The sequence below is a fragment of the Eleutherodactylus coqui genome, chromosome 11 (assembly GCF_035609145.1).
Source record: "Eleutherodactylus coqui strain aEleCoq1 chromosome 11, aEleCoq1.hap1, whole genome shotgun sequence".
Taxonomy (NCBI): domain Eukaryota; kingdom Metazoa; phylum Chordata; class Amphibia; order Anura; family Eleutherodactylidae; genus Eleutherodactylus; species Eleutherodactylus coqui.
The window spans coordinates 83515771-83543572 of record NC_089847.1 but is presented as its reverse complement, the minus strand read 5'-3'; the positions used below and the strand labels follow the sequence as shown (position 1 = coordinate 83543572).

At 40.6% G+C, this 27802-nt stretch overlaps 1 protein-coding gene across 1 annotated transcript in view; it reads right to left on the bottom strand.

Annotated features, from left to right (window-relative positions):
• LOC136581729 (mucin-2-like) overlaps positions 1 to 27802 on the bottom strand; it is a 103095-nt gene that overhangs the window by 8973 nt on the left and 66320 nt on the right. Inside the window, 8 exon segments of the mRNA XM_066582353.1 lie at positions 1229 to 1704; positions 2645 to 3731; positions 12818 to 12897; positions 13862 to 14275; positions 16347 to 16448; positions 17305 to 17820; positions 23233 to 23646; positions 25264 to 25365. Of these exon segments, the coding sequence (XP_066438450.1) occupies positions 1229 to 1704; positions 2645 to 3731; positions 12818 to 12897; positions 13862 to 14275; positions 16347 to 16448; positions 17305 to 17820; positions 23233 to 23646; positions 25264 to 25365 (3191 nt within the window).

The following is a 27802-nucleotide window of genomic DNA, read 5'->3' as shown; positions in this document are numbered from 1 at the left end:
AGAAACTCGGACTGATATCATATTTGTAAATCAGCATTTTTTTCTGCAACTGTGAAGCGGTTTGTGAGAAAAATGCACCGTAATGCTGCATATGCAATTTTCATGTGCATGAAAATTGCATGTTGTTCCAATAGTAAACATAGAAAATCACATTGCACAATACTCCGATAGAAAATAATGGGCAATTCTTGAACAAAATCGCCCAATAATAGGACGTGCTGCAATTTTTCTATCCTAGACCATCAGTCTGAGAGAAAAATCATTCATGTGAATAAATAAATTAAGATAAATGTGTTCTTTCCACGTGCGAGTTCTATCTATATCGCAATCAGATGGAACTCACATGTGAAAATCGCTCTTGTGAATGCCTCCTTACCATTAGGTGGCTCATCCCAAACTATTTGATGTACGCATATAAGAGCATCTAATAATTACCCATTATTACTAGCATAAAACGGCAGCCCAGAAATAAATATGTAAAGAAAATATAGTTTTATTTATGTCACTTTTTTGTAACGGAATTGTCCCAGGAAAGACAAGGATAGCATATCTGTGGAATATCCTCTCAACGTCCATTGTAGGATCCCACCAATCAGTAGAATGAACTGAAAGAGGTGCTAATAAAACTGCCAAGCCATTACGTCTCCTATGGGCTCTGCTTGGCTTTCTCCAGTTGGCTTCATGGTCATTCATTAAATATAAAGAGCTCACCATGCGACCCCTGAAAAGCCCTCATTAGATGAAAAGGCTTATTATTTTCCACTGCTACTTCATTTTTGAGATTAGCATTGGCTGGACTTTCAACAAATGGGCTATGATATGCCATCAAAGTGTCCTCAAACAGTACCTGTCATTTTTTATGTTTGCTCGAGATTCTTTCTTTTCAATGAACAGTCTCTTCTTATGACCTAGCATTTACTTATATTTATACTATCATCTAAAGAATATACATGAGGGGAAATGAAATGGAATAGAGCAATTATATATGGGGAATTTAAGTATTTCCACCAGAACATTTAGTATTTCAATCCTTGCTTTTCAGTGTCTGTGTTATTGGGGTACTGGTGGTATTCTGTAAAATGATAAAATTTGGAGCAGGTAATAAAAGGGTAGCCCACACTTTTGTGAGAGAAGCTGATGTGACATTGCAGTCTCGCTGTAATAGTCCATCAACTTCACTCATAAAAGCTAGATAGCAAATGTACATATACTTATGATGTTTACTTACCTCACGATATGGGTCAAATGGACAACCCGGTCTTGTACTTGTACTAGGTATTGTAGGTGTTGTGGTTGGCGTTGTAGTGCTGGTGGTAGTTGATTTCGTTGTAGTTTCTGTAGTAGGTGTTGTGGTTGGCGTTGTAGTGCTGGTTGTAGTTGATTCAGTAGTAGTTTCTGTAGTAGTTGTTGTGGGTGGTGTTGTAGTGCTGGTTGTAGTTGATTCCATTGTGGTTTCTGTAGTAGGTGTTGTGGTTGGCGTTGTTGTGCTGGCTGTAGTTGATTCAGTTGTAGTTTCTGTAGTAGGTGTTGTGGTTGGTGTTGTAGTGCTGGTTGTAGTTGATTCAGTAGTAGTTTCTGTAGTAGATGTTGAAGGACTTAAAGTGCTTGAGCCACAATACCAGTGAGAAATCACTTCGTGGCATTCTTCATTGCAGACAGCTTTGTAGCACCAAACCCCATCTACAACGCCAGTAACTATTTCTCCTATAGTAAGAAAACAAATGGTTAATGGCTTTGCCTGATTTCAACAACCTAATTCCATATACCAATTTATACTATAGTTCATTCCGAAGTAATAAAGAGGGAGTAAAAAAGTTTCTATAGAGGTAAGGGCGAATGGGACCCAAAGAGAAAGTGAAGCAGCTCAATGAAAGCGGCTCTAAGGCAGGGGCTATATTGTTACTGACAGTCATGTGTGAATCCAGATGAAGTTGACATGGTTAGGCATGTTAGGGGAGTTACAATCATACCCATGGGGAATAATAGAAATTGCATAAATTGCTCATGAATTTCAGTTACCCTGTGACCACAGCCTTAGGGTTCATGGACATGGGCCCAGAGCCTGTACAGCAGTGCACAGAGGCTATATGGCGTCTTGGAATGGAGGAGGGGGGAGACATGAGACTTCTGTTCTGGGAACAGTGGGGGTCTCAATGGTGAAATCCACACCAGACTATGGTCAGGTAATAAAAGTTATTTTTGGTAAAACCCCTTTAACAGGAATAATAAAATGTTATATTATATTGACGGATGTGTTTCAACTCTATGCCATAGTACAAGAAACACTCTGTTCACTCAAGATGGACATTTACAGTGTTTTAAACATAATGCTTGATAGGAAGCAAGGGAACCTAAGGTCCTTGCGTAAGAAATAAACTCTGATGGCTAATGCATGACTTAAAGGAGTTGTTCTACTTCTAGTTGTTTTCACAGAGTTTTGTTACAATGCACAGTGAATGGCCACTATGCAATGTACGGAGCTGTCTGAAAATAGCTAGAAGTGGGACAAACCCTTAAAGGCATTAATACAGCACTGACTTTACATGTTGTAATGATAAGTACACTTCAAAGTAAAGACCTGTGAAGAGGTATTTGTATGGAATTGGTATTAAATGCAGAATGTAAAACTCTTCTAATGACTTACCTGGTGGATATGGTTTCCCATCGTGTAAACAGACACATGTTGTTGTGGTTGACTCAGTAGTGGTAGTGATTTCTGGAGTTTGGGTAGTGGTTGTACTGGTTGTAGTAGGTAGTGATGTGGTTGTACTAGTAGTCGTAGTTTCAGTAGTTGAGGTTGGTATTTCAGTAGGTGTGTATATAGTTGTAGTTTCACTTGTGGTAGTAGTTGGTGTCTTGGTTGTAGTGCTGGTGGTGGTAGGTGATGTGGTTGTACTAGTAGTCGTAGTTTCAGGAGTTGAGGTTGGTATTTCAGTAGGTGTGTATATAGTTGTAGTTTCACTTGTGGTAGTAGTTGGTGTCTTGGTTGTAGTGCTGGTGGTGGTAGGTGATGTGGTTGTAGTAGTAGTTGTAGTTTCAGGAGTTGAAGTTGGTATTTCAGTAGGTGTGTATATAGTTGTAGTTTCACTTGTGGTAGTAGTTGGTGTCTTAGTTGTGCTGGTGGTGGTAGGTGATGTGGTTGTAGTAGTAGTTGTAGTTTCAGGAGTTGAGGTTGGTATTTCAGTAGGTGTATATATAGTTGTAGTTTCACTTGTGGTAGTAGTTGGTGTCTTGGTTGTAGTGCTGGTGGTGGTAGGTGATGTGGTGGTACGAGTAGTCGTAGTTTCAGGAGTAGAGGTTGGTATTTCAGTAGGTGTATATATAGTTGTAGTTTCACTTGTGGTAGTAGTTGGTGTCTTGGTTGTAGTGCTGGTGGTGGTAGGTGATGTGGTTGTAGTAGTAGTTGTAGTTTCAGGAGTTGAAGTTGGTATTTCAGTAGGTGTGTATATAGTTGTAGTTTCACTTGTGGTAGTAGTTGGTGTCTTAGTTGTGCTGGTGGTGGTAGGTGATGTGGTTGTAGTAGTAGTTGTAGTTTCAGGAGTTGAGGTTGGTATTTCAGAAGGTGTATATATAGTTGTAGTTTCACTTGTGGTAGTAGTTGGTGTCTTGGTTGTAGTGCTGGTGGTGGTAGGTGATGTGGTTGTAGTAGTAGTTGTAGTTTCAGGAGTTGAGGTTGGTATTTCAGTAGGTGTATATATAGTTGTAGTTTCACTTGTGGTAGTAGTTGGTGTCTTGGTTGTAGTGCTGGTGGTGGTAGGTGATGTGGTGGTACGAGTAGTCGTAGTTTCAGGAGTTGAGGTTGGTATTTCAGTAGGTGTATATATAGTTGTAGTTTCACTTGTGGTAGTAGTTGGTGTCTTGGTTGTAGTGCTGGTGGTGGTAGGTGATGTGGTTGTAGTAGTAGTTGTAGTTTCAGGAGTTGAGGTTGGTATTTCAGTAGGTGTATATATAGTTGTAGTTTCACTTGTGGTAGTAGTTGGTGTCTTGGTTGTAGTGCTGGTGGTGGTAGGTGATGTGGTTGTAGTAGTAGTTGTAGTTTCAGGAGTTGAGGTTGGTATTTCAGTAGGTGTATATATAGTTGTAGTTTCACTTGTGGTAATAGTTGGTGTCTTGGTTGTAGTGGTGGTGCTAGCGGTAGTAGTTTTAGAAGTTGAGAAAGATGTGTCAAGATGGTCTGGTAGGATAAGAATAAAAAATACATTCTTGAGAAACACATGTTCAGTATATTAGTTTTCAGCACAACAACAATTGTTCAATAGAGCATGTTTCAGAATTTATTCAGTATGTATGTCAAATTATTCTTCTCCAGATAAATATCTAATGTTTGTTCCTGAAGACAACATCAGATAGAATACACAATTTACATATCTAAAACATAGTTGTCTCTTCAAAATCTATCTGCATCACCAATTTGCTTGTAGACAGAGCCATATACAGGAGGCACTTGAGAGCAGATGCCTTCCCTGACCAGACATGTAGGAGCATTAGTTGCTTACCCAGAATCAAATTTGATCAAATATATTTCATATTATCAGCTAAATGTAGTAGTTCAGGAAAATCAGCAACAATTGGGGTGAGGGGGGTGAGATTGGTGGATGTATTTGGCCAAGGTGTGCCTTCTTATTATGTCAGGCCCTATTCCCAATCAGATTTCAAAATATCCTTTCTGGTAAAAACTAGTTGTGAGTTTTATGTTTTGATAATGATTTACATAGGAGTATAAAACATACTGATATTTTATGTATAATTTGTACTGGGGAGTAAAAAGAGAAAAACAGCAACTGCTTTAAACCATAACACGATCAAGAAAAAGTGACCTAGTCATGTCAGCAGGTCAATGCGTATGCTTATAAGGGTTCCCTAGGATGGGACAACTGTTGGGCGCATAAACATCCCAACAGTTGTCCCAGCAACTATCTCCCCTGTGCTTCCACACAGGAGTAATAGTCGTTCAGTGAATGGTGTAGAATGTGCTGGAGATCTCTTTGGGTCGTCCACCTCCTTTCACTGTAAACATACAGTCGTTCATAGATGAACAACTGCCTATTTATGTGGGCCGATAGTCACTTGGTTTTAGCTGAGCTAAAAGCAAAGCAACTCCAACAAGTGAGTGATTTCTCGCCCAATGCCTTGTTGGTGGCCATGTACACATGGGCCGACTATCACTGAAAATTACAGTTTTTGGCGATTATTTGGGTGATAATCACTCCATGTATAGGCACCCTAAGCGACTGAGCAGACAACAATGTCCATGAATGTTTGTATGACCACACTGATGAATGTCAGTGTACATGAGTGAACACATGGGTGGTTGTCCAAGTAGGTCATTCACACAAGTGCAAGCAGTTGGCCATGGTTTGTAGACAATTGTATACCTGCCCTTGGCTGTCTATTTTAATGAGAGTAGAACTGGTGTGATTGTCTTGAGGAGCAAGCAAGCAATTACTGATGGCCATCTTGTGAGCAAGCTTATCACATATGTATGTGGGTCAGCAATAGGGAGTACAGTTGTAATGCAAAATAAGGCTGGCAGAGCATACTCTATATTGCCTTATAATCAGAAAAAGCAGTGTATTGTATATTCAGTGGATCTATATGTCGCAGTGGTAGTAGGTGTGTTAAAAAATGGCGATGGTGATGGATGACTATGGTAAGAGGGGTTGTACTGATATTGACCCCAGACACCTCAGTGGTTGAGGTAGATGTTGATGTGTTTAATATTCTTTTCCGTAACATTTGATGTTGTGGTGGTTATAGTAGACTACTATGATGATACTAATAGTGGATTAAGCACTATTAGTATCATTAGTATCACACTCTTAGCTTATTTTTATAATTACCCGGGAGCGGAGTTGGTGGGGTTGTAGGTTCTGGTGATTTGAAGTCTGCAGTATAAAAATAAAAGAGTATTAGTTTAGTTACATAAGACATGAATAAAAACAGCAAAAACAATCCTCTCATTCCGTTTACAACAGTAAATCTATCTAATTTATGATTCCAGTTCCATAAAACTATGGCCACTTTCACACAATAGTATTCTGGTCAGTGTTTTGCATCAGTATTTGTAAGCCAAAAAGAGGGGTGATTTACACCTTCTTTATATTTTGGACTCACCCTTGACTCTGATTTATAAATACTGATGCAAAATACTGACCAAATACTGCTGTGTGTTAGGCCTCATGCACACGGCAGGTGCGGATTTCGCATGTGGAATCCCACATGGAATCCTGCCCTGACTGCGGTGGGTGACCGCGTGGACCTGTGTGTGCAGAAGGCATCTGCGTGGACCTCTCTGCTTCCGGCTTCTCTGTATTACGGATGGTCTGCACGGCTCACCGCCGGACATGCGCAGTACAGATTTTTTTTAAACTCCTACTTTTCCAGAGGAATCTGCAGCCCATCCGCAATGTTAATGGCGGACAGGCCATGGGCTGGACGCTTCTACTGACTTCAATAGAAGCCGTCTGTGCATGAACCGCAGGAAGATGGAGCATGCTGCAATTTTCCATCCATGAGCAATTGGTCCCCCCCCCCCCCCCAAGTGCATGAAGAAACCTTACAAGTCCCCACACCCCTTTTGGGTGCTCTACTTGAAAAGAGATTATGCCATCCCCCTACCCACCCACCCCCTACGTATCTCCACACACTTTTTAGGTATTGTCTTTAAGGAGACACGACACCCATCCTGACCTACTTTTGAGCTAATTTAATCTTTTTTTCCAGACTAGTTTTATGTACCCTTTCTTCTTTATAGAAAACTTAGTCTTGAACAAAAAGATCTGTCAAGTATTACTTACGTGGAGTTGTTTCTGAAGTCTCTGTTGTATACTCTGTGGTAGTTAACTCTGTTGGTGGTGAAGTTACCATCACACTGGTAGTCTTGGGGGTAGTAGTTGTAGTTGTTGATGTGGATGTCGGAGTTGTAGGCTCTATGTGTTTAGAAGTAAGTTATCGATTAGTAATAAGTAGCCTGACGGGAGTTCTTATACAAAACTTTATAACAGACAGATTGCTGAATGTAGACAGTAGATAATTTCTGGAAAACGTCAGCAATTGTTTGATGTGTTAATGCAAAAAGAATATTGATATTTGGCATTTGCAAAATCAATGCAAAAAAACATTGTTGTTCTCTCTTTTACTATATAGTTTCTAAAGGTACTTTTACACTCAGCAACTATCATTCAGATAATCATTCAGAAAATACGTTGAAGTGCATGAATGACAGTCTTTTGTTTGCTTTTACCCAGAATGAATTGTCCCTTAGCTCTTTGCTGAGACACCCTCCATTGACAATTCATTAGCAAGTGGTTCAGATACAAACAACTGTTTCTTTGCACCAGATAACTTTTGATCAACCAGTGACTATTCTTTTGGTAAGTTAAAATGAAAGGATTAGTGACTTATTGCTCTTCCTCCTATCAATGGCCATGTTTACACTGAACAACTAGCACTGGAATTTGCTCTTTCGAGTGATATTGATCAATATTCGTCCCATGTAAAAGATACCTTAAGAGAAGCTCCAGACCCATGCAGTCATTATCCACCTACAGGGTGGAGCACGGAAAAGTACCCTGCTTCCAACAAGACTGCAATAAGAAGAACAAGCAAGTGCATTGTTTTTTCCAAAGCTTTATTGATTTACCTATGTTCAAATAGATACTCGAAGTGTTCACCACTATGCACCTATGGCCACATCGCAACATGCTGGCTGATACTGCCTGCAGCTCTTCAACCATAATACTGCAGGTAGAGTTTGCAAATTTTTCCTTGAGTTCATCCAGGCTATGCGGATTATTGGCATAGAACTTCTGCTTTAAATTGCCCCACAGATAAAAATCACACTGGGACAAGTCTAAGGAACATGGTAATCTTAACTTTTGCTCACAGTTACCTCTTCCGTAAACAGTTCATGAACCTGTGCTAGTGAGTTATGTGAGGTTTAGCATATTGCTCCATTTTGTTGAAAACAGCAGTACATTCTTTTTTCTGGTGTTAGTTGGTCATAAAGCTGTTCAAACATGTCCATTTAAACCACAATATTCACAGTTGATTAAAAAAAAAATGGGCCCACTATTCATGTTCCTGACACTGTGCGCCAATGACCAATTTTCTGGTCGCACAGTGGTGTTTCGTGAGTCAGGTGGGGGTTTTCAGTAGAGCTATATCACATATTCTGTGAATTCACAATAATCCACATCAAACCATGGAGACCACGAGCACACTTGTTCACATTCAGTAGATGCTAAAGCAAAAGAAAAAATGCATGTATTCAGCAAACATTTGGTAATTCTTTGCTGTCCTTGCATTTGAAAAATAAATAAAATATTATCATGTTATCAGGCACTTTCTGGGAGGTTTTTAGACAAAAAACATGAAAACCTATCAATTGAAAACCTATCAATATGGAGATTAATATATATACAGAAGATTAAATCAAATAGTCAAAGATTTTTTTTGCCATCTAAGTTATGGGAATACCTATCTGTATGGTTCAGTCAGAGGTGGCCAGTTTTACTGAAACAACAGAGATAGCCGAGCTGGCCGTTCAATACTGTTTCCAAAGCTCCCGTAGATAAAGTATGTAGGGAGCTACAGAAACAGCATAGAACAAGGTGCTACGCTGTTTCCGCAATTTGGGAGTTACAAGAACAACGTTGCTTACTGAGATACACTGTTTCCATAACCCCCATTCACTTCTATAGGACTTATGGAAACAGCGTAGAACAGCCAGCTTGGGTGTTTCTGTTAACACAACCACTTTTGGTCACAACATACAGATTGGTATTCCCATTTCAGCCATAATTTCTCAAATATAAATACATTTAACCCTTTGCAATCCAATTTTAATTCAGGGTTTCCTAGGGGGCTTTCTCTTTCCGATATTTTACCATGGCGCCATCTGCTGGCTAGAGCCAGTACTGTAGTATGCAATCAGAATAAGGAAAAAACACACTTTAGCGCTCCGTTGTACTGTGTTAACCCCTTGAGTGGCGGGTTTCCTACGACCCTGTCGTGCCCATCAGGGCAGGTTTTTTAAATGGGCCAATCATTTAATTTCAACTAATTTTGCAGTCGCGTTCCAAGAGCCATAACTTTTTCATTTTTCCATTGACATGGCCATGTGAGGGCTTGTTTTTTGCTGGAGAAGTTGTACTTTTTGATGGCATCATTTTTGAGTATATATAATGTATTGCATAACTTTTGTGAAAAAATTTGTAGGGAGATTAGGAAAAAAAAGTAATACAAGTTAAATCATCCTCCTTTTGCCATATCTATAATAAAAAAATCTAAATCATAAAAGAAAAATACATATTTGGTATCGCCGCGTCCGTAAATGTCTGATCTATCAAAATAGTGCATTATTTAATCCCCACGCTGAACGTAATCCAAAAAAAAAAAAGAACGCCAGAAATGCACTTTCAATCACCCTGTCTCCCAGAAAAAATGCAATAAAAAGCGATCATAAAGTCGTATGTATTCCAAAATGGTACCAACGTTAACTACAGGACATCCCGCAAAAAATGAGCCCTTGCTCAAGTACGTCGATGGAAAAATAAAGGAGTCATGATTTTTTAAACGGGGGGAGGAAAAAAAGAAATGGGGAAAGAAGAAAAAAAGGGACCGTTTCATTAAGGGTTAAATAATGTACAAACTTCCTTCTCTGGGTCATTATAACGCAGGGATACCACATGTGTAATTTTATTTTTAATTTTTCACAAAGTAAAGGGAGACAAGTGTTTTTAATTTTATTTATTTTATTTTTAAAATAATTTTTAACTTTTTTTTTTTTACTTATTTTTTTAATTTTTTTTTATTTTCGTCCCTTTAGTGGACTTCCACAGAGACCCATCAGGACTCCCTGATCACATTATGGGGGGAAGGGGGGGGGTCCGATGGTGACAGCCCTTTACATGCTGCAGTCACATAGACTGCAGCATGTAAAGGGTTAACACAGCAGAGATCGGAGGTTTTCTCTGATCTCTGCTGTAAGAGCAGGTACCTAGCTGTCCTCTGACAGCTAACAACCAGCTCTCCCTGCGACAGAGACCATCGGCTTGCTTCTGACAAGCCGATGGTCTCTATAGCAACCTGTAAACAAAGCAGGACATTAGAAGCGGAGGTTGCCGGCATATCGGCAATATCTTCTGCTTCTGTCATAGCCCTTGCTTTGTTCTCTGTGGGTCTGTGCAGGCAGAGCACACTGTCACAGCTTGTGGCATTGTGCTCTGCAGCTCCCATAGTGATACATAGCCCGGAAATCTTCCGGGCTATCTTGCTATGAGCAGTGGAGCTTGTCCCCGAAAATTTCCGGGCGTGCCACTCAAGGGGTTAATACATGTAAAGGTCTTACTTGTTAGGGGGTGCCTGGACTCCTGGCACCCCTCATATCCAGAAAGGCAGAAAATCCAACAGAGAAGGCGTATTTCTGTAGGTCAATTTATTGTATAAAACAATTTGTGGTGTTGCTGCGACGCGTTTCGGCTTATACCAAGCCTTTTTCAAGCAAGTACTGTAGTATGTGACATGCCGGAGAGGCCACTGACAACAGAGCAGCCAGTATTATACAGTAAGAATACCCTGCCAGACATCTTCCAACATCGTGCAGTACAGCCTTCAATAAGAATGTTGTAAGATGTCAGACAGTGGATTGGAGGGGGTTAAAATTGTAAGTGTATGAATCTGGGGTAGAAGCTTCTGTAACAAATCATCATCTGTGAGGCCCAGTGTACCATTACCTTCAGCAAAACATAAAGAGACTCCAGCAGGTGTCTAGACTTAGTCCCCTCAAAGAGGAAAAAGTCATATATTGCCCCTCATGGGAGTCAGGTTATCCCATCATCACCACTATAACACAGCGTAGAAGGCACATCAGCCTCTTATTACCCCCTTAAAAAAACATGGCCAAGTTGCACCATAAATTGTGCCAAATTGATGCAAATTGCACTAAAATTTTGTTGCAATTTTTGGTGAAAACTAGGTCAACAAAAAGGTGGTCTAAATGTAGACCAGACAGTCTTAACATTTGACAGTTATATCATTCTGCAAAGCAACTATGATAAATCTTTCGCATTGTAAGGCTGTTTACTTTAACTTTTACACAGTCTTAGTAATTAAGGTCCACAGTCTCTTAATATTTATTAGTCCTCTCATGCCTTAAAAGACACTCAACACGTTACATAGTGTTATACACTCACAGTCTTTGTGGTGGAGGGTACTAGATCTCATTCAGCAACACAACAGTACATGGCTGGAGGTACTACAGCTACTATGGTCCCAATATCAAAGTACCCAATCTTTTGGACAGGATGCTTCTGGGAATTCTTTCATAGCTCACCCAATTCAGATGATTCCAACCTCTTCACACAGATTTCTGAAAGTCTCACAAGGCACTAGGTGCGACCACACCAGCTTTGCACCACCTGCTCATGCTTCCTTTTTATTACCATGGCTGCACAACAGTAACAATAGACATGCCACACCCTGCAGTTTTTACCTTACTCAGCAACACCTTGTGAGGTCCAACATGTCCTTCTGATTCATCCATAGACACACAAGTGGCACCCTGCATGGTAACCTGGTGTTGTACAGCTTCTAATGATCACCGGGTCTGAGTTCAAGACCACAAAAACACGTCCACATGGGCCACAACACTGACTGATACAAGAATCCAACTGCATAGTTAAGCATAAACAGTATAAACTATGCTTTAACCATCAGTTGCCCATTATACAGTTACGGTACAACATTACCCTCTGCAGCTACATAATAACTATCTCACTCTGTTGCATTTGCAAAATAAACAATCTTAATTAAGGGCATTTCTCCTTATAACATGAGTCTCTATAATGCCTTCCTTGTATACGTTTGCACTTTTCTCCACATCAGTGGCTAACTCTAACATACGTGTAACAATTTTCTGGTTAAATGCACAGCAGTTCTATTATTACCCTTAATAATCATCCTTGTTATTGGCTGTTACTCCAATAAACACTGGATTTATAAAATTTTTCTAATATCTGTTAATATTTTATGCAGTGCTCCTAAATAGATCCTAACAAACATGACATTTTACCTAACTACACTTGGCACACTTTTCATCCTCCTTACATAGTTTAGTTTGGGGTCTCCCCTCCTACAGTAGTGTCCACTCACACTGGGCATTCACCAATACCACAGGTCCATGACTATAGTGGCCGATGCAAAGGCCAGCATGTTGACTCCTGTTGACCCAGTGATACTCTTCCTAACTCTGTCTTTTCTCTTGAAACCAGCATTCTCTCAACAGTCTCAACTTCCAGCTATCAGCTGGATCAGGTACATGGCCTGGTCATCTTGTCATGGCAAATAGGGAGATACCCTCTCCTTCCACTCTGTGCTTTGGATGGGCTGCACAGTGTTTTGTAGTCATCCTCTGGCCACCGCAACTGTGGTGACTACTCTCATCTCCAAGCACAGACTGCTGGCTACTTGCACTGGTGGTCACTGTGCCCTCATATCTCTTAGACCTTCCACTTGCTATAGAAATTGGCACAAAATGTCCTTGCATTCGCTCGTAACATGAGGATGTGCTGCCCATAAGACGTATGCTGCTCTGAACTATACAAGATGGCATCTGCTTCCTGCTTTGCCCTGGCTCCTCCTACGTCTGTGACATCCTTGGTAATAAGTAGACACATCATCAATGGGGTAAAGCTCTTCGAGAGGCACCATGGTCATGTTGTTATGGGAGCATAGTTTTGGTCTGATGTGTCCGTGGTCTGATTGGCTTTGTGCAGAGCAGGAAGTGTTACTTACTTGGAGGCCGTGTGCTTGTGACAGTTGTTGACGTTGTTGTCATACTAGTAGTAGTAGGGCTAGTAGTTGTGGTCGTTGATGTAGGTATTGGAGTTGTAGACTCTGTGTATTAGAAGCGGGGTATTAATAATACGTGGGTGACAATGGACAGTATTAATGAAGAAAAATTAACTGTGCTTAACTCAATATAGGGGTAAACTGGAATTGTTATGCAGAATAGAATATCAGAAACATTCTACACATTATATGCAAATATCTGCTATAGAATAGCTAATATATATCTGCCTTTTGGCCCTTATTGTAAACAATGTCCACAAGAGAAAGAAGTCCTAATTCCCACCGCCACCGTCCATGGCTGTACTGGTGACATATCCCAGCAGTGGTAAGGGACCCCTATTTTGATTTTTGTAAGATGCCACCTATACCCTACCATTATCCCTGAATATCCACAATAGTTATGTTTTACTTCATGGACAGCTCCTATTTATAATATCTGTTTCAAATTATACTGTCACAATGTAAGGGATTTATCAATAAATTTGGCGCCATTTCTGTGATGTAAAAAAGTTGTAACTTTTAGTGCCCCGCATTTTGTGCTAAAGCTTCTGACTTTTCACACTAATAAACACTTTTGTACATTAGTGAAAAAAGTAAATGTAAATTTAAAGGGCTTTTCTGACTACCTACAAATTGCCTCAGTGCCACTCTGTACTTATTGGTTGTTTCTGACCAGGGCATGTGACTGCTGCAGCCAATTACTGTCTATAGAAGCCCAATGCTGTGACCAATGATTGGCTGCAGCAGTTGTAGATCCTGGTCAGAAGCATCCAGTAAGTACAGAGGTATGTGCTTTTTAATACATTTGGTTCCATTTACTCCACCAGACTTTTGTTTAAGGCTGATGCATGAAATGCAAATATTAATAAATCTTCCACAATGTGTGAAATTGACAACATTATAAACTTCTTTGTTGCAGAACCTATTGATGAGGAAAAGTTATTAGTATTTTAGAAGCTTATTATTTTCGTAGAGGATATTGAATATTATAAACAAACCCTTCCTTTACCGGAGGTTGTAGGTGTCTCAGTTGTAGTTTGAGTTGTAGTTGTTGTTGCTGTTGTAGTTGTTGTTGTCGGAAACGTTGTAGAATAGCACTCAGGAGGTAAAGGACGGCAGCAGAGTACACTGATCTCATAGTCGTAGCACACAGGCATGTACCCTATAAGATCATCGTTGTTACAGATGAGCCCCATGGAGACATCACATGTCACCATCTGATCCAGCTGGTCCAGTGGAATGTGTGGCTTATCTGCTGCTCTGCAGGAAATGTTCTCTGGTCTCTTATTGTCCTCGCATACTTTCTTTCCAGCTTTCTCGATATTATCATAGGTCTCAAAATCTCCTCCATTTGGTTCATATTTGGGAATAGTCACATTAAACCATTCTGACCACGAGCACATAGGATCACAAATGAGAGGTGCTAAATAATAGAAAAAAAATATGCATTCAGCAAACATTTGGTAACTCTTTGGTGTATTTGGACTTGTAAAAAGTCTGTGTTAAAGGGGTTATCCAGCCTTTAAAAACTGATAGCCTATTCTCAGGATAGGCCATCAATATCTGATCAGTGGGGGCCCGCTGCTCAGGACCCTCCCCAATCATCTGCTTAAAGGGGCAGTGGCGGATGTGCAAGCGATGCAGCATTTTGAATGTTCATTTCTGAGCATGATTTTTGTAATGGCAATTCTGAGTTCTTCAGGCTTGTCTCATTCATTTCGATAAAACAAGCATGCAGTACTCAGAGTGGCCACTATAAAAATACAGTGCTCTGAGAACAGCTGGAGAAAACCCACAATAAAATGTTGTAATTTAAAAAAAAAATTAAATCTTGGCTGCGTGTTGAGTTATCAAGTTAAAGTATGTACAGTACTATATCTCACCGCGACAGAGAGAACCTTTATTCTGGAAAAAAATCACTGCAAAGTTCCCTCAGAACACAACTTTTATTTCACAAACATAAGAACCCAAATAGCTGTTTATCAGCAAATAGTAGGTTGGCCCTGACCACGAATGGCTTGGTATCTTTAGGGTCACAGACCCAAAAACAACAACTACCTCAGCAGGAGAATCAACATAGAAGCTCAAGTTGAGAAAATGGTCAATATATTTTTTTGACCTAGTAAATATAGGAGCTCTAGTTGATTTTTTCCAAACTGAGATTAGGCTTTTTTTCCATTTTCCTCCCCTACATAAAGAGAGTGAAAGACATTATACTTTAACGATCAAATTCCATTTGCTGTGACCTTAAATAGGACCTACAAAAAATATCCCTGAGATGAAAGACCAGCAACCATTTAAAAGAACCCAAAAGATCATCTCAGACTGAGTGGAAAACTGATATCTCACTATACTTCGTATTAAATGGGTTGGTAGCCTTCTAGGGAATATGCGCTTTGATCGTTCACCACAATATGGCAGTTCCAGAATGATGTCGGGATTAACCCACATTCCTTCTGAGCCGTATAATCAGGCTGCAGTCATTACTTGCACTTCTAGCAGGAGAGGCTATGAGCTGCCCACCTCAATTTTTCAGGCAGGTAACCTACTCAGATCAAAGAGATAGTCCAACTCTGATCTAGTTCTAGCATTTGGACTTTTCAGCCCGAAAAGAAAAAAATGGCTCAACGCGTTTCTACTGCTAAAGTTTCCTCTGAAGTCAGTTGTTTTTTGGGAGTTTTGTTGGAAAAAGAGAAAATTTGGCACACTATGATGGAAGGCATATCAAATTAGCAAAGAAAATGTGCTGTTTAAATCTACTACTAACCCCCATGGTGGACTGGTAGCAAAGCGACTGATGAGTGCAGGTAAGATGAAAACACCAGCAGCCCTGATGGTGGACTGTTAGTAACTGAGGGAGCAGTCTAAAAACAAATAGTCAAGTTCTCCTAGCAGGAAATGAGTTGTATTTTTCAATGTTATTATGTACTGTACCACATAATGTACTGAAAAATGTAAAAAAAAAGTGGAGTGAAATGAAAATAAAAGCGCAATTCCGCCACCTTTGCAGGGAGTTGGCTTTTAGCTAGGGTGGTCACAGGGCTCTGATATCTCTTGGAGCTTTTCCTTGCTGTAACAGCTGACACAACAAGTCTTTTTTCTGTACTCATCCCTAGCATGGGATTAAGCCATATGCCATACCACTCGGCATATGCTGTGTGCTAAACTATGCAGCATGACACCTGCTTTCTGCTTTGTACTGGCTCTTCCTACTTCTGTGACATCCATGGTAATGTGCAGTCACATCACCAATGGACTTCGCAAGTAGCGCTGTGGCCATGTTGTCTAGGAGGCATGGTTTAGGAGTGTTGTATTCGTGCCATCAAAAGGAAAGTGGCTGCGTCCAGAGCAGCAGCGCCATTCACTCTTCATTAGATAGCCATTTCACCCCTTACATTCTGATTTAATTCTTTTTTTCAGATTGCTTTAAATTACTCTTTCTTCTTTAAGAAAAACTTTGTCTCAAATATGAAGTTTTGTGAAGTGTTACTTACTTGGAGTCTGTGTGCTTGTGACAGTTGGTGACGTTGTCGTCATACTGGTAGTAGGGGGGCTGGTGGTTGTGGTAGTTGATGTAGGTATTGGAGTTGTAGACTCTGTGTATTAGAAGCGGGGTATTAATAATAGGTGGGGTGACAATGGACATTATTAATGAAGAAAAATAAACTGTGCGTAACTCAATATTGGGGTAAACAGAACAGAATAACAGAGACATTCTACATATTACACACAAGCAGGGCCCTGAAGTATGGTTCACAGAGTGAACGTTGAACTGCTAATAACTAGTAGGGGTCCAGGGACTAATATTCTGGTACTGTATGGAAGGTGTTTTGTCACATTCTGGATTGTGACTGTTATGTTATCAGCCTGCATGAATAGCTTTGAGTAGTCCACTGAGTCAGTGGAAATAGTCAGGTATGGGAACCAGTGTTTGAGGAGAGTGGTACCATGCGCAAACCCTGGCGAGGCTGCAGGTGGGGCTGGGATGGGATTAGAGAAAATCCCTGTTAGGGGACTAAACAGAAAGCTTCAGAAAAGACTAGTGGCTCTGCAGGCCTGGAGTATAGTCCCTGGTAGTACAGTCCTGCCCTGGATAGGACTGTGGAAACTTGACGGTCCATGGGGTCCATTAGGTGCCATTGATGTCCATCATGTGGTATATCAGTCTAAGGCTGGCCTTTAATTTTTCTGTTCCTATGACTGAACAGAAAAACAGAATGCCCAAAGCAAATGTGAAAACAGCCTAACAAATAAATTCAGTGTCATTGTATTTGCAGTTGTCTTAGAAGTTGTGTAATTGCAATTAATTCACACATTCCATGTCTTTCAAAAAATTGATCCTTTTTATGAATTGGCCTTTATTATCTTTGTTTTTGTCCTATCTTAAGTGTGAATGTAGATTCTTAAATCTTTTAAATCAAACCCCAATGAATATGTGATCATAATACTCACCTGAAGTTGTTGGTGAAGTAGTGGTGGTGGTTGTTGGTGTAGTAGTTGTAGGTTCAATAAAAATAGTGGTCGTTGTTATGGTTGTTGTTGTTGTTGTTGGTGGTGTTGTGGTCTCTGTTGTGGTGGTGGTTGTTGGTGTGGTTGTTGTTGTGGACTCTGTTGTGGTTGGAGTTGTTGTACTTGTAGTAGTTGGAGCGGTTGTAGTTGGGCAGTCAGGATGGCAGCAGAGGACACTGATTTGATAGTTGTAGCACACAGGATTAAATCTAGGCTGATTTTTATTTTCACAGATGAGCCCAATGGAGACATCACACGTCACTTTCTGTCCCACCTGATCCAGTGAAAAATCTGGGTATTTCTCTGCTCTGCAGGAAATGTTTTCTGGCTTTTCACACACTTCAAATCCTTTCTTTCTGATATTCACATAAGTCTCAAAATCTCCTCCATTTTCATAAGTGGGATAATCCACATCAAACCATGGAGACCACGAGCACACTTGTTCACATTCAGTAGATGCTAAAGCAAAAGAAAAAATGCATGTATTCAGCAAACATTTGGTAATTCTTTGCTGTCCTTGCATTTGAAAAATAAATAAAATGTTATCATGTTATCAGGCACTTTCTGGGAGGTTTTTAGACAAGAAACATGAAAACCTATCAATATGGAGATTAATATATATACAGAAGATTAAATCAAATAGTCAAAGATTTTTTTTCCATCTCAGTCATGGGAATACCTATCTGTATGGTTCAGTCAGAGGTGGCCAGTTTTACTGAAACAATGGAGATAGCTGAGCTGGCCGTTCAGTACTGTTTCCAAAACTCCTGTAGATAAAGTATGTAGGGAGCTACAGATACAGCATAGAACAAGGTGCTACGCTGTTTCCGCAATTTGGGGGTTACAAGAACAACGTTGTCCACTGTGGGACACTGTTTCCATAACCCCCATTCACTTCTATAGGACTTATGGAAACAGTGTAGAACAGCCAGCTTGGCTGTTTCTGTTAACACAACCACTTTTGGTCACAACATACAGATTGGTATTCCCATTTCAGCCATAATTTCTCAAATATAAATACATTTAACCCTTTGCAATCCAACTTTGATTCAGGGTTACCTAGGGAGCTTTCTCTTTCTGACATTTTACAATGGTGCCATCTGCTGGAAAAAAGTCAGTACTGCAGTATGTGACATGCCGGAGAGGCCACTGACAACAGAGCGGCCAGTATTATACAGTAAGAATGCCCTGCCAGACGTCTTCCGACATCAGAGCTGTACAGCCTTCAATAAGAATGTTGTAAGATGTCAGACAGTGGCTTGGAGGGGGTTAAAATTGTGTGTATGAATCTGGGGTAGAAGCTTCTGTAACAAATCATCATCTGTGGGGCCCAGTGTACCATTACCTTCAGCAAACCATAAAGAGACTCCAGCAGGTGTCTAGACTTAGTCCCCTCAAAGAGGAAAAAGTCATATATTGCCCCTCATGGGAGTCAGGTTATCCCATCATCACCACTGTAACACAGCCTAGAAGGCACATCAGCCTCTTATTACCCCCTTATAAAAGCCATGGCCTAAATTGCACCATAAATTGTGCAAAATTGGTGCAAATTGCACAAAAATTTTGCTGCAATTTTTGGTGAAAACTAGGTCAACAAAAAGGTGGTCTAAATGTAGACCAGATAGCCCTAACATTTGACAGATATATCATTCAGCAAAGCAGCTATGATAAATCTTTCGCATTGTAAGGCTGTTTACTTTAACTTTTACACAGTCTTAGTAATTAAGGTCCACAGTCTCTTAATATTTGTTAGTCCTCTCATGCCTTAAAAGACACTCAACACGTTACATAGTGTTTTACAGTCACAGTCTTTGTGGTGGAGGGCACTAGATCTCATTTAGCAACACAGCAGTACATGGCTGGAGGTACTACAGCTACTATGGTCCCAATATCAAAGTACCCAATCTTTTGGACAGGATGCTTCTGGGAATTCTTTCATAGCTCACCCAATTCAGCTGATTCCAACCTCTTCACACAGACTTCTGAGGTTCTAGGTGCGATCACACCAGCTTTGCACCACCTGCTCATGCTTCCTCTTTATTACCACGGCTGCACAAAAGCAACAACCTGCGTGCCACACCCTGCAGTTTTTACCTTACTCAGCAACACCTTGTGAGGTCCAACATGTCCTTCTGATTCATCCATAGACACACAAGTGACACCCTGCATAGTAACCTGGTGTTGTACAACTTCCAATGATCTCCGGGTCTGAGTTCAAGACCACAAAAACACGTCCACATGGGCCACAACACTGACTGATACAATAATCCAACTGCATAGTTAAGCATAAACAGTATAAACTATGCTTTAACCATCAGTTGCCCATTATACAGTTACGGTACAACATTACCCTCTGCAACTACATAATAACTATATCACTCTGTTGCATTTGCAAAATAAACAATCTTAATTAAGGGCATTTCTCCTTATAACACAAGTCTCTATAATGCCTTCCTTGTATAAGTTTGCACTTTTCTCTACATCAGTGGCTAACTCTAACATACGTGTAAGAATTTTCTGGTTAAATGCACAGCATTTCTATCATTACCCCTAATAATCATCCTTAAAATAACAGAGAAAAGGGAGTCAGGGAGAGCGCCAAACACTTTTCCAGATAATCGATAGTATATTGTATCAACACACCTGGTGCCAGACATGTCAGCACCCAGTGTCCAAGTAGGCATATAGCATTTTTCTTTAACAAGAAATCCACTGAATTAAATTTTACTGGAGAGCTGCAGATGTCACCCAAAAAAAAAAATCCATGCCTCATAAGAGGTCAGATCATACAAAGATAGAGAACAGAAAAAAATGGTACTCCTGCGCTACTTTATATAAAACAAAGACCGATTCTTTTGAAAGATTACAACGGTCAGTATCAGTTAATAGTCAAAGAAACATTTATTATTACAATCTAAGGTCACAGCCTCATATAAAAATAAGTAGATACTTGCGGGACAAATATGCGACGCGTTTCGATGTGCTAGACGTCTTTCTCAAGCATACATAAGACCAACAGAGCCAGGTATATATAGCACAATAAATCATTAACAATTACATACCCTTCCCTGAAAGGTCACCGGAGTTGTGCACGGTACCGGTGTATAGCGCCATCTTGGGCCATGAGTGATGACGTTATCTCCTAATATTCTATGGAGCTCCTCTGAGTCGACTTTAAGAGCCGACGTACGGGGCTTCATCACATGACTCGTATTGTAGAGCTGCGCTGTATAAGAGACACGCAGCGCTGCGTTCCACACAGGGTCCAGGGGCGGCATCACAAAGCCGTACTGCATGACACATGACAGAGCTGCACTGCATAAGAGGCACGCAGCGGACCCTGTGTGGAACGCAGCGCTCCGTGTCTTTTACACAGCGCAGCTCTGTTATATGTCACGCAGCACGGCTTTGTGATGCCGCCCCTGGACCCTGTGTGGAACGCAGCGCTGCGTGTCTCTTATACAGCGCAGCTCTACAATACGAGTCATGTGATGAAGCCCCGTACGTCGGCTCTTAAAGTCGACTCAGAGGAGCTCCATAGAATATTAGGAGATAACGTCATCACTCATGGCCCAAGATGGCGCTATACACCGGAACCATGCACAACTCCGGTGACCTTTCAGGGAAGGGTATGTAATTGTTAATGATTTATTGTGCTATATATACCTGGCTCTGTTGGTCTTACGTATGCTTGAGAAAGACGTCTAGCACGTCGAAACGCGTCGCATATTTGTCCCGCAAGTATCTACTTATTTTTATATGAGGCTGTGACCTTAGATTGTAATAATAAATGTTTCTTTGACTATTAACTGATACTGACCGTTGTAATCTTTCAAAAGAATCGGTCTTTGTTTTATATAAAGTAGCGCAGGAGTACCATTTTTTTCTGTTCTCTATCTTAATAATCATCCTTGTTACTGGCTGTTACTCCAATAAACACTGGATTTATAACATTTTTCTAATATCTGTTAATATTTTATGCAGTGCTCCTAAATAGATCCTAGCAAACATGACATTTTACCTAACTACACTTAGCACACTTTTCATCCTCCTTACATAGTTTAGTTTGGGGTCTCCCCTCCTACAGTAGTGTCCACTCACACTGGGCAATCACCAATACCACAGGTCCATGACTATAGTGGCCGATGCAAAGGCCAGCATGTTGACTCCTGTTGACCCAGTGATACTCTTCCTAATTCTGTCTTTTCTCTTGAACCCAGCATTCTCTCAACAGTCTCAGCTTCCAGCTATCAGCTGGATCAGGTACATGGCCTGGTCATCTTGTCATGGCAAATAGGGAGATACCCTCTCCTTCCACTCTGTGCTTTGGATGGGCTGCACAGTGTTTTGTAGTCATCCTCTGGCCACCGCAACTGTGGTGACTACTGTCATCTCCAAGCACAAGCTGCTGGCTACTGGCACTTGTGGTCACTGTGCCCTGATATCTCTTAGACCTTCCACCTACTGTAGAAATTGGCACAAAATTTCCTGGCATTCGCTCCTAACATGAGGATGTGCTGCCCATAAGACGTATGCTGCTCTGAACTATACAAGATGGCATCTGCTTCCTGCTTTGCACTGGCTCCTCCTACGTCTGTGACATCCTTGGTAATAAGTACACATCATCAATGGGGTAAAGCTCTTCGAGAGGCACCATGGTCATGTTGTTATGGGAGCATAGTTTTGGAATGATGTGTCCGTGGTCTGATTGGCTTCATGCAGAACAGGAAGTGTTACTTACTTGGAGGCCGTGTGCTTGTGACAGTTGTTGACGTTGTTGTCATACTAGTAGTACTAGGGCTAGTAGTTGTGGTCGTTGATGTAGGTATTGGAGTTGTAGACTCTGTGTATTAGAAGTGGGGTATTAATAATAGGTGGAGTGACAATGGACAGTATTAATGAAGAAAAATTAACTGTGCTTAACTTAATATTGGGGTAAACTGGAATTGTTATGCAGAACAGAATATCAGAAACATTCTACACATTACATGCAAGTATCTGCTAGAGAATAGCTAATATATATCTGCCTTTTGGCCCTTATTGTAAACAATGTCACCGCCACCTTCCATGGTTGTACTGGTGACATATCCCAGCAGTGGTAAGGGAGCCCCATTTTGATTTTTGCAATGATGCCACCTATACCCTATCATTATCCCTGAATATCCACAATAGTTATGTTTTACTTCATGGACAGCTCCTATTTATAATATCTGTTTCAAATTATACCGTCACAATGTAAAGGATTTATCAATAAATTTGGCGCCAATTCTGTGATGTAAAAAAGTTGTAACTTTTAGTGCCCTGCATTTTGTGCTAAAGCTTCTGACTTTTCACACTAATAAACACCTTTGTACATTAGTGAAAAAAGTAAATGTAAATTTAAAGGGGTTTTCTGACTACCTACAAATTGCCTCAGTGCCACTCTGTACTTATTGGTTGCTTCTGACCAGGACATGTGACTGCTGCAGCCAATTACTGTCTATAGAAGCCCAATGCTGTGGCCACTGATTGGCTGCAGCAGTTGTAGATCCTGGTCAGAAACAACCAGTAAGTACAGAGTGGCTCTGAGGCAATTTTAAGGTAGTGGGAAAACCAATTTAACATTCTGTCTTTAAGACGGCCCATGGTATTCCAAATTTATTCAGATGTATGTGCCTTTTAATACATTTGGTTCAATTTACTCCACCAGACTTTTGCTTAAGGCTGATGCATGAAATGCAAATATTAATAAATCTTCCACAATGTGTGAAATTTACAACATTATAAACTTCTTTGTTGCAGAACCTATTGATGAGGAAAAGTTATTAGTATTTTAGAAGCTTATTATTTTCGTAGAGGATATTGAATATTATAAATAAACCCTTCCCTTACCGGAGGTTGTAGGTGTCTCAGTTGTAGTTTGAGTTGTAGTTGTTGTTGCTGTTGTAGTTGTTGTTGTCGGAAACGTTGTAGAATAGCAGTGAGGAGGTAAAGGACGGCAGCAGAGTACACTGATCTCATAGTCGTAGCACACAGGCATGTACCCTATAAGATCATCGTTGTTACAGATGAGCCCCATGGAGACATCACACGTCACCATCTGATCCAGCTGGTCCAGTGGAATGTGTGGCTTATCTGCTGCTCTGCAGGAAATGTTCTCTGGTTTCTTATTGTCTTCGCACACTTTCTTTCCAGCTTTCTCGATGTTATCATAGGTCTCAAAATCTCCTCCATTTGGTTCATATTTGGGAATAGTCACATTAAACCATTCTGACCACGAGCACATAGGATCACAAATGGGAGGTGCTAAATAAAAGAAAAAAAATATGCATTCAGCAAACATTTGGTAACTCTTTGGTGTATTTGGATTTGTAAAAAGTCTGTGTTAAAGGGGTTATCCAGCTTTTAAAAACTGATAGCCTATTCTCAGGTTAGGCCATCAATATCTGTTCAGTGGGGGCCCGCTGCTCAGGACCGTCCGCAATCAGCTGCCAAAAGGGGCAGTGGTGGATGTGCAAGCGATGCAGCATTTTGAATGTTCATTTCTGAGCATGATTTTTGTAATGGCAATTCTGAGTTCTTCAGGCTTGTCTCATTCATTTCGATAAAACAAGCGTTCAGTACTTAGAGTGGCCACCATAAAAATACGGTTTTCTGAGAACAGCTGAAGAAAACCCGCAATAGAATGTTGTAATTTTAAAAAAATAAATAAATCTTGGCTGCGTGTTGAGTTATCAAGTTAAAGTATGTACAGTACGATATCTCACAGCGGCAGAGAGATCCTTTATGCTGGAAAAAAAATCACTGCAAAGTTCCCTCAGAACACAACTTTTATTTCACAAACATAAGAACCCAAATAGCTGTTTATCAGCAAATAGTAGGCTGGCCCTGACCACGAATGGTTTGGTGTCTTTAGGGTCACAGACCCAAAAACAACAACTACCTCAGCAGGAGAATCAACATAGAAGCTCAAGTTGAGAAAATGGTCAATAGATTTTTTTGACCTAGTAAATATATGAGCTCTAGTTGATTTTTTTCAAACTGAGATTAGGCGTTTTTTTCATTTTCCTCCCCTATATACAGAGAGTGAAAGACATTATACTTTAACGATCAGATTCCATTTGCTGTGGCCTTAAATAGGACCTACAAAAAATATCCCTCAGATGAAAGACCAGCAACCATTTAAAAGAACACAAGAGATCATCTCAGACTGAGTGGAAAACTGATATCTCACTACACTTCGTATTAAATGGGTTGGTAGCCTTCTAGGGAATATGCGCTTTGGTCGTTCACCACAATATGGCAGCCCCAGAATGATGTCGGGATTAACCCACATTCCTTCTGAGCCGTTTAATCAGGCTGCGGACATTACCTACACTTCTAGCAGGAGAGGCTATGAGCTGCCTAACTCAATGTTTCAGGCAGGTAACCTTCTCAGATCAAAGAGATAGTCCAACTCTGATCTAGTTCTAACATTTGCACTTTTCCTTGCTGCAACAGCTGACACAACAAGTCCTTTTTCTGTACTCATCCCTAGCATGGAATTAAGCCATATGCCATACCACTCGGCATATGCTGTGTGTTAAACTACACAACATGACACCTGCTTTCTGCTTTGTACTGGCTCTTCCTACTTGTGTGACATCCATGGTAATGTGCAGTCACATCACCAATAGGGCAAGGCTTCGCAAGTAGCGCTGTGGCCATGTTGTCTAGGAGGCATGGTTTTGGAGTGTTGTATTCGTGCCAGCAAAAGGAAAGTGGCTTCATCCAGAGCAGCAGCGCCACTCACTCTTCATTAGATAGCCATCTCACCCCTTACATTCTGATTTAACTTTTTTTTTTTCAGATTGCTTTAAATTACCCTTTCTTCTTTAAGAAAAACTTTGTCTCACATATAAAGGTTTGTCATATGTTACTTACTTGGAGTCTGTGTACTTGTGACAGTTGGTGATGTTGTCGTCATACTGGTAGTAGGGGGGCTGGTGGTTGTGGTCGTTGATGTAGGTATTGGAGTTGTAGACTCTGTGTATTAGAAGCGGGGTATTAATAATACATGGGATGACAATGGACATTATTAATGAAGAAAAATAAACTGTTATTAACTCAATAATGGGGTAAACTGGAGTTGTTATGCACAACAAAATAACAGAGACATTCTACACATTACACACAAGCAGGGCCCTGAAGCATGGTTCACAGAGTGAACGTTGAACTGCTAATAACTAGTAGTGGTCCAGGGACTAATATTCTGGTACTGTATGGAAGGTGTTTTGTCACATTCTGGAAGGTGACTGTTACGTGATCAGCCTGCATGAATAGCTTTGAGTAGTCCACTGAGTCAGTGGAAATAGTCAGGTATGGGAACCAGTGTTTGAGGAGAGTGGTACCATGCGCAAACCCTGGCGAGGCTGCAGGTGGGGCTGGGATGGGATTAGAGAAAATCCCTGTTAGGGGTCTAAGGAGACTAGTGGCTCTGCAGGCCTGGAGTATAGTCCCTGGTAGTACAGTCCTGCCCTGGATAGGACTGTGGAAACTTGACGGTCCACAGGGTCTATTAGATGCCATTGATATCCGTCATGTGGTAGATCAGTCTAAGGCTGGTGTTTCATTTTTCTGTTCCTATGACGGAACAGAAAAACAGAATGCCCAAAGCAAATGTGAACACAGCCTAACAAATATGTTCAGTGCCATTGTATTTGCAATTGTCTTAGCAGTTGTGTAATTGCAATCAATTCACACATTCCATGTCTTTCAAAAAATGGATCCTTTTTATGGGTATGGGTGTTTCTCTTAACACAATCACTTTTGGTCACAACATACAGATTGGTATTCCCATTTCAGCCATAATTTCTTAAATATAAACACATTTAACCCTTTGCAATCCAATTTTAATTCAGGGTTTCCTAGGGCGCTTTCTCTTTCCGACATTTTACAATGGTTCCATCTGCTGGCCACAGTCAGTACTGCAGTATGTGACATGCCGTAGAGGCCACTGACAACAGAGCGACCAGTAACATACAGTAAAAATACCCTGCCAGACGTCTTCCGACATCTGAGCTGTGCAGCCTTTAATTAGGAATGTTGTAAGATGTCAGTGGATTGGAGGGGATTAAAATTGTAAGTGTATGAATCTGGGGTACACGTTTCTGTAATAAATCATCATCTGTGAGGCCCAGTGTACCATTACCTTCAGCAAGCCCTAAGGAGACTCTAGCAGGTTCTAGACTTAGTTCCACCAAAGAGGAAAAAGTCATATATTGCCCTTCATGGGAGTCAGGCTATCCCATCATCACCACTATAACACAGCCTAGAAGGCACATCAGCCTCTTATTACCCCCTTAAAAAAGCATGGCCAAATTGCACCAAAAATTGTGCCAAATTGATGCACATTGCACAAAAATTTGGGTGCAATTTTTGGTGTAAACAAGGTCAACAAAAAGGTGGTCTAAATGTAGACCAGACAGTCTTAACATTTGACAGTTATATCATTCAGCAAAGCAACTATGATAAATCTTTCGCATTGTAAGGCTGTTTACTTTAACTTTTACACAGTCTTAGTAATTAAGGTCCACAGTCTCTTAATATTTGTTAGTCCTCTCATGCCTTAAAAGGCACTCAACACGTTACATAGTGTTTTACACTCATAGTCTTTGTGGTGGAGGGCACTAGATCTCATTCAGCAACACAGCAGTACATGGCTGGAGGTACTACAGCTACTATGGTCCCAATATCAAAGTACTCGATCTTTTGGACAGGAAGCTTCTGGGAATTCTTTCATAGCTTACCCAATTCAGCTGATTCCAACCTCTTCACACAGACTTCTGAGAGTCTCACAAGGCACTAGGTGCCACCACACCAGCTTTGCACCACCTGCTCATGCTTCCTCTTTATTACCACGGCTGCACAACAGCAACAAGTGCCACCCTGCATGGTAACCTGGTGTTGTACAGCTTCTAATGATCACCGGGTCTGAGTTCAAGGCCACAAAAGCATGTCCACATGGGCCACAACTCTGACTGATACAATAATCCAACTGCATAGTTAAGCATAAACAGTATAAACTATGCTTTAACCATCAGTTGCCCATTATACAGTTACGGTACAACATTACCCTCTGCAACTACATAATAACTATCTCACTCTGTTGCATTTGCAAAATAAACAATCTTAATTAAGGGCATTTCTCCTTATAACACGAGTCTCTATAATGCCTTCCTTGTATACGTTTGCACTTTTCTCTACATCAGTGGCTAACTCTAACATACGTGTAACAATTTTCTGGTTTAATGCACAGCATTTCTATCATTACCCCTAATAATCATCCTTGTTACTGGCTGTTACTCCAATAAACACTGGATTTATAACATTTTTCTAATATCTGTTAATATTTTATGCAGTGCTCCTAAATGGATCCTAACAAACATGACATTTTACCTAACTACACTTGGCACACTTTTCA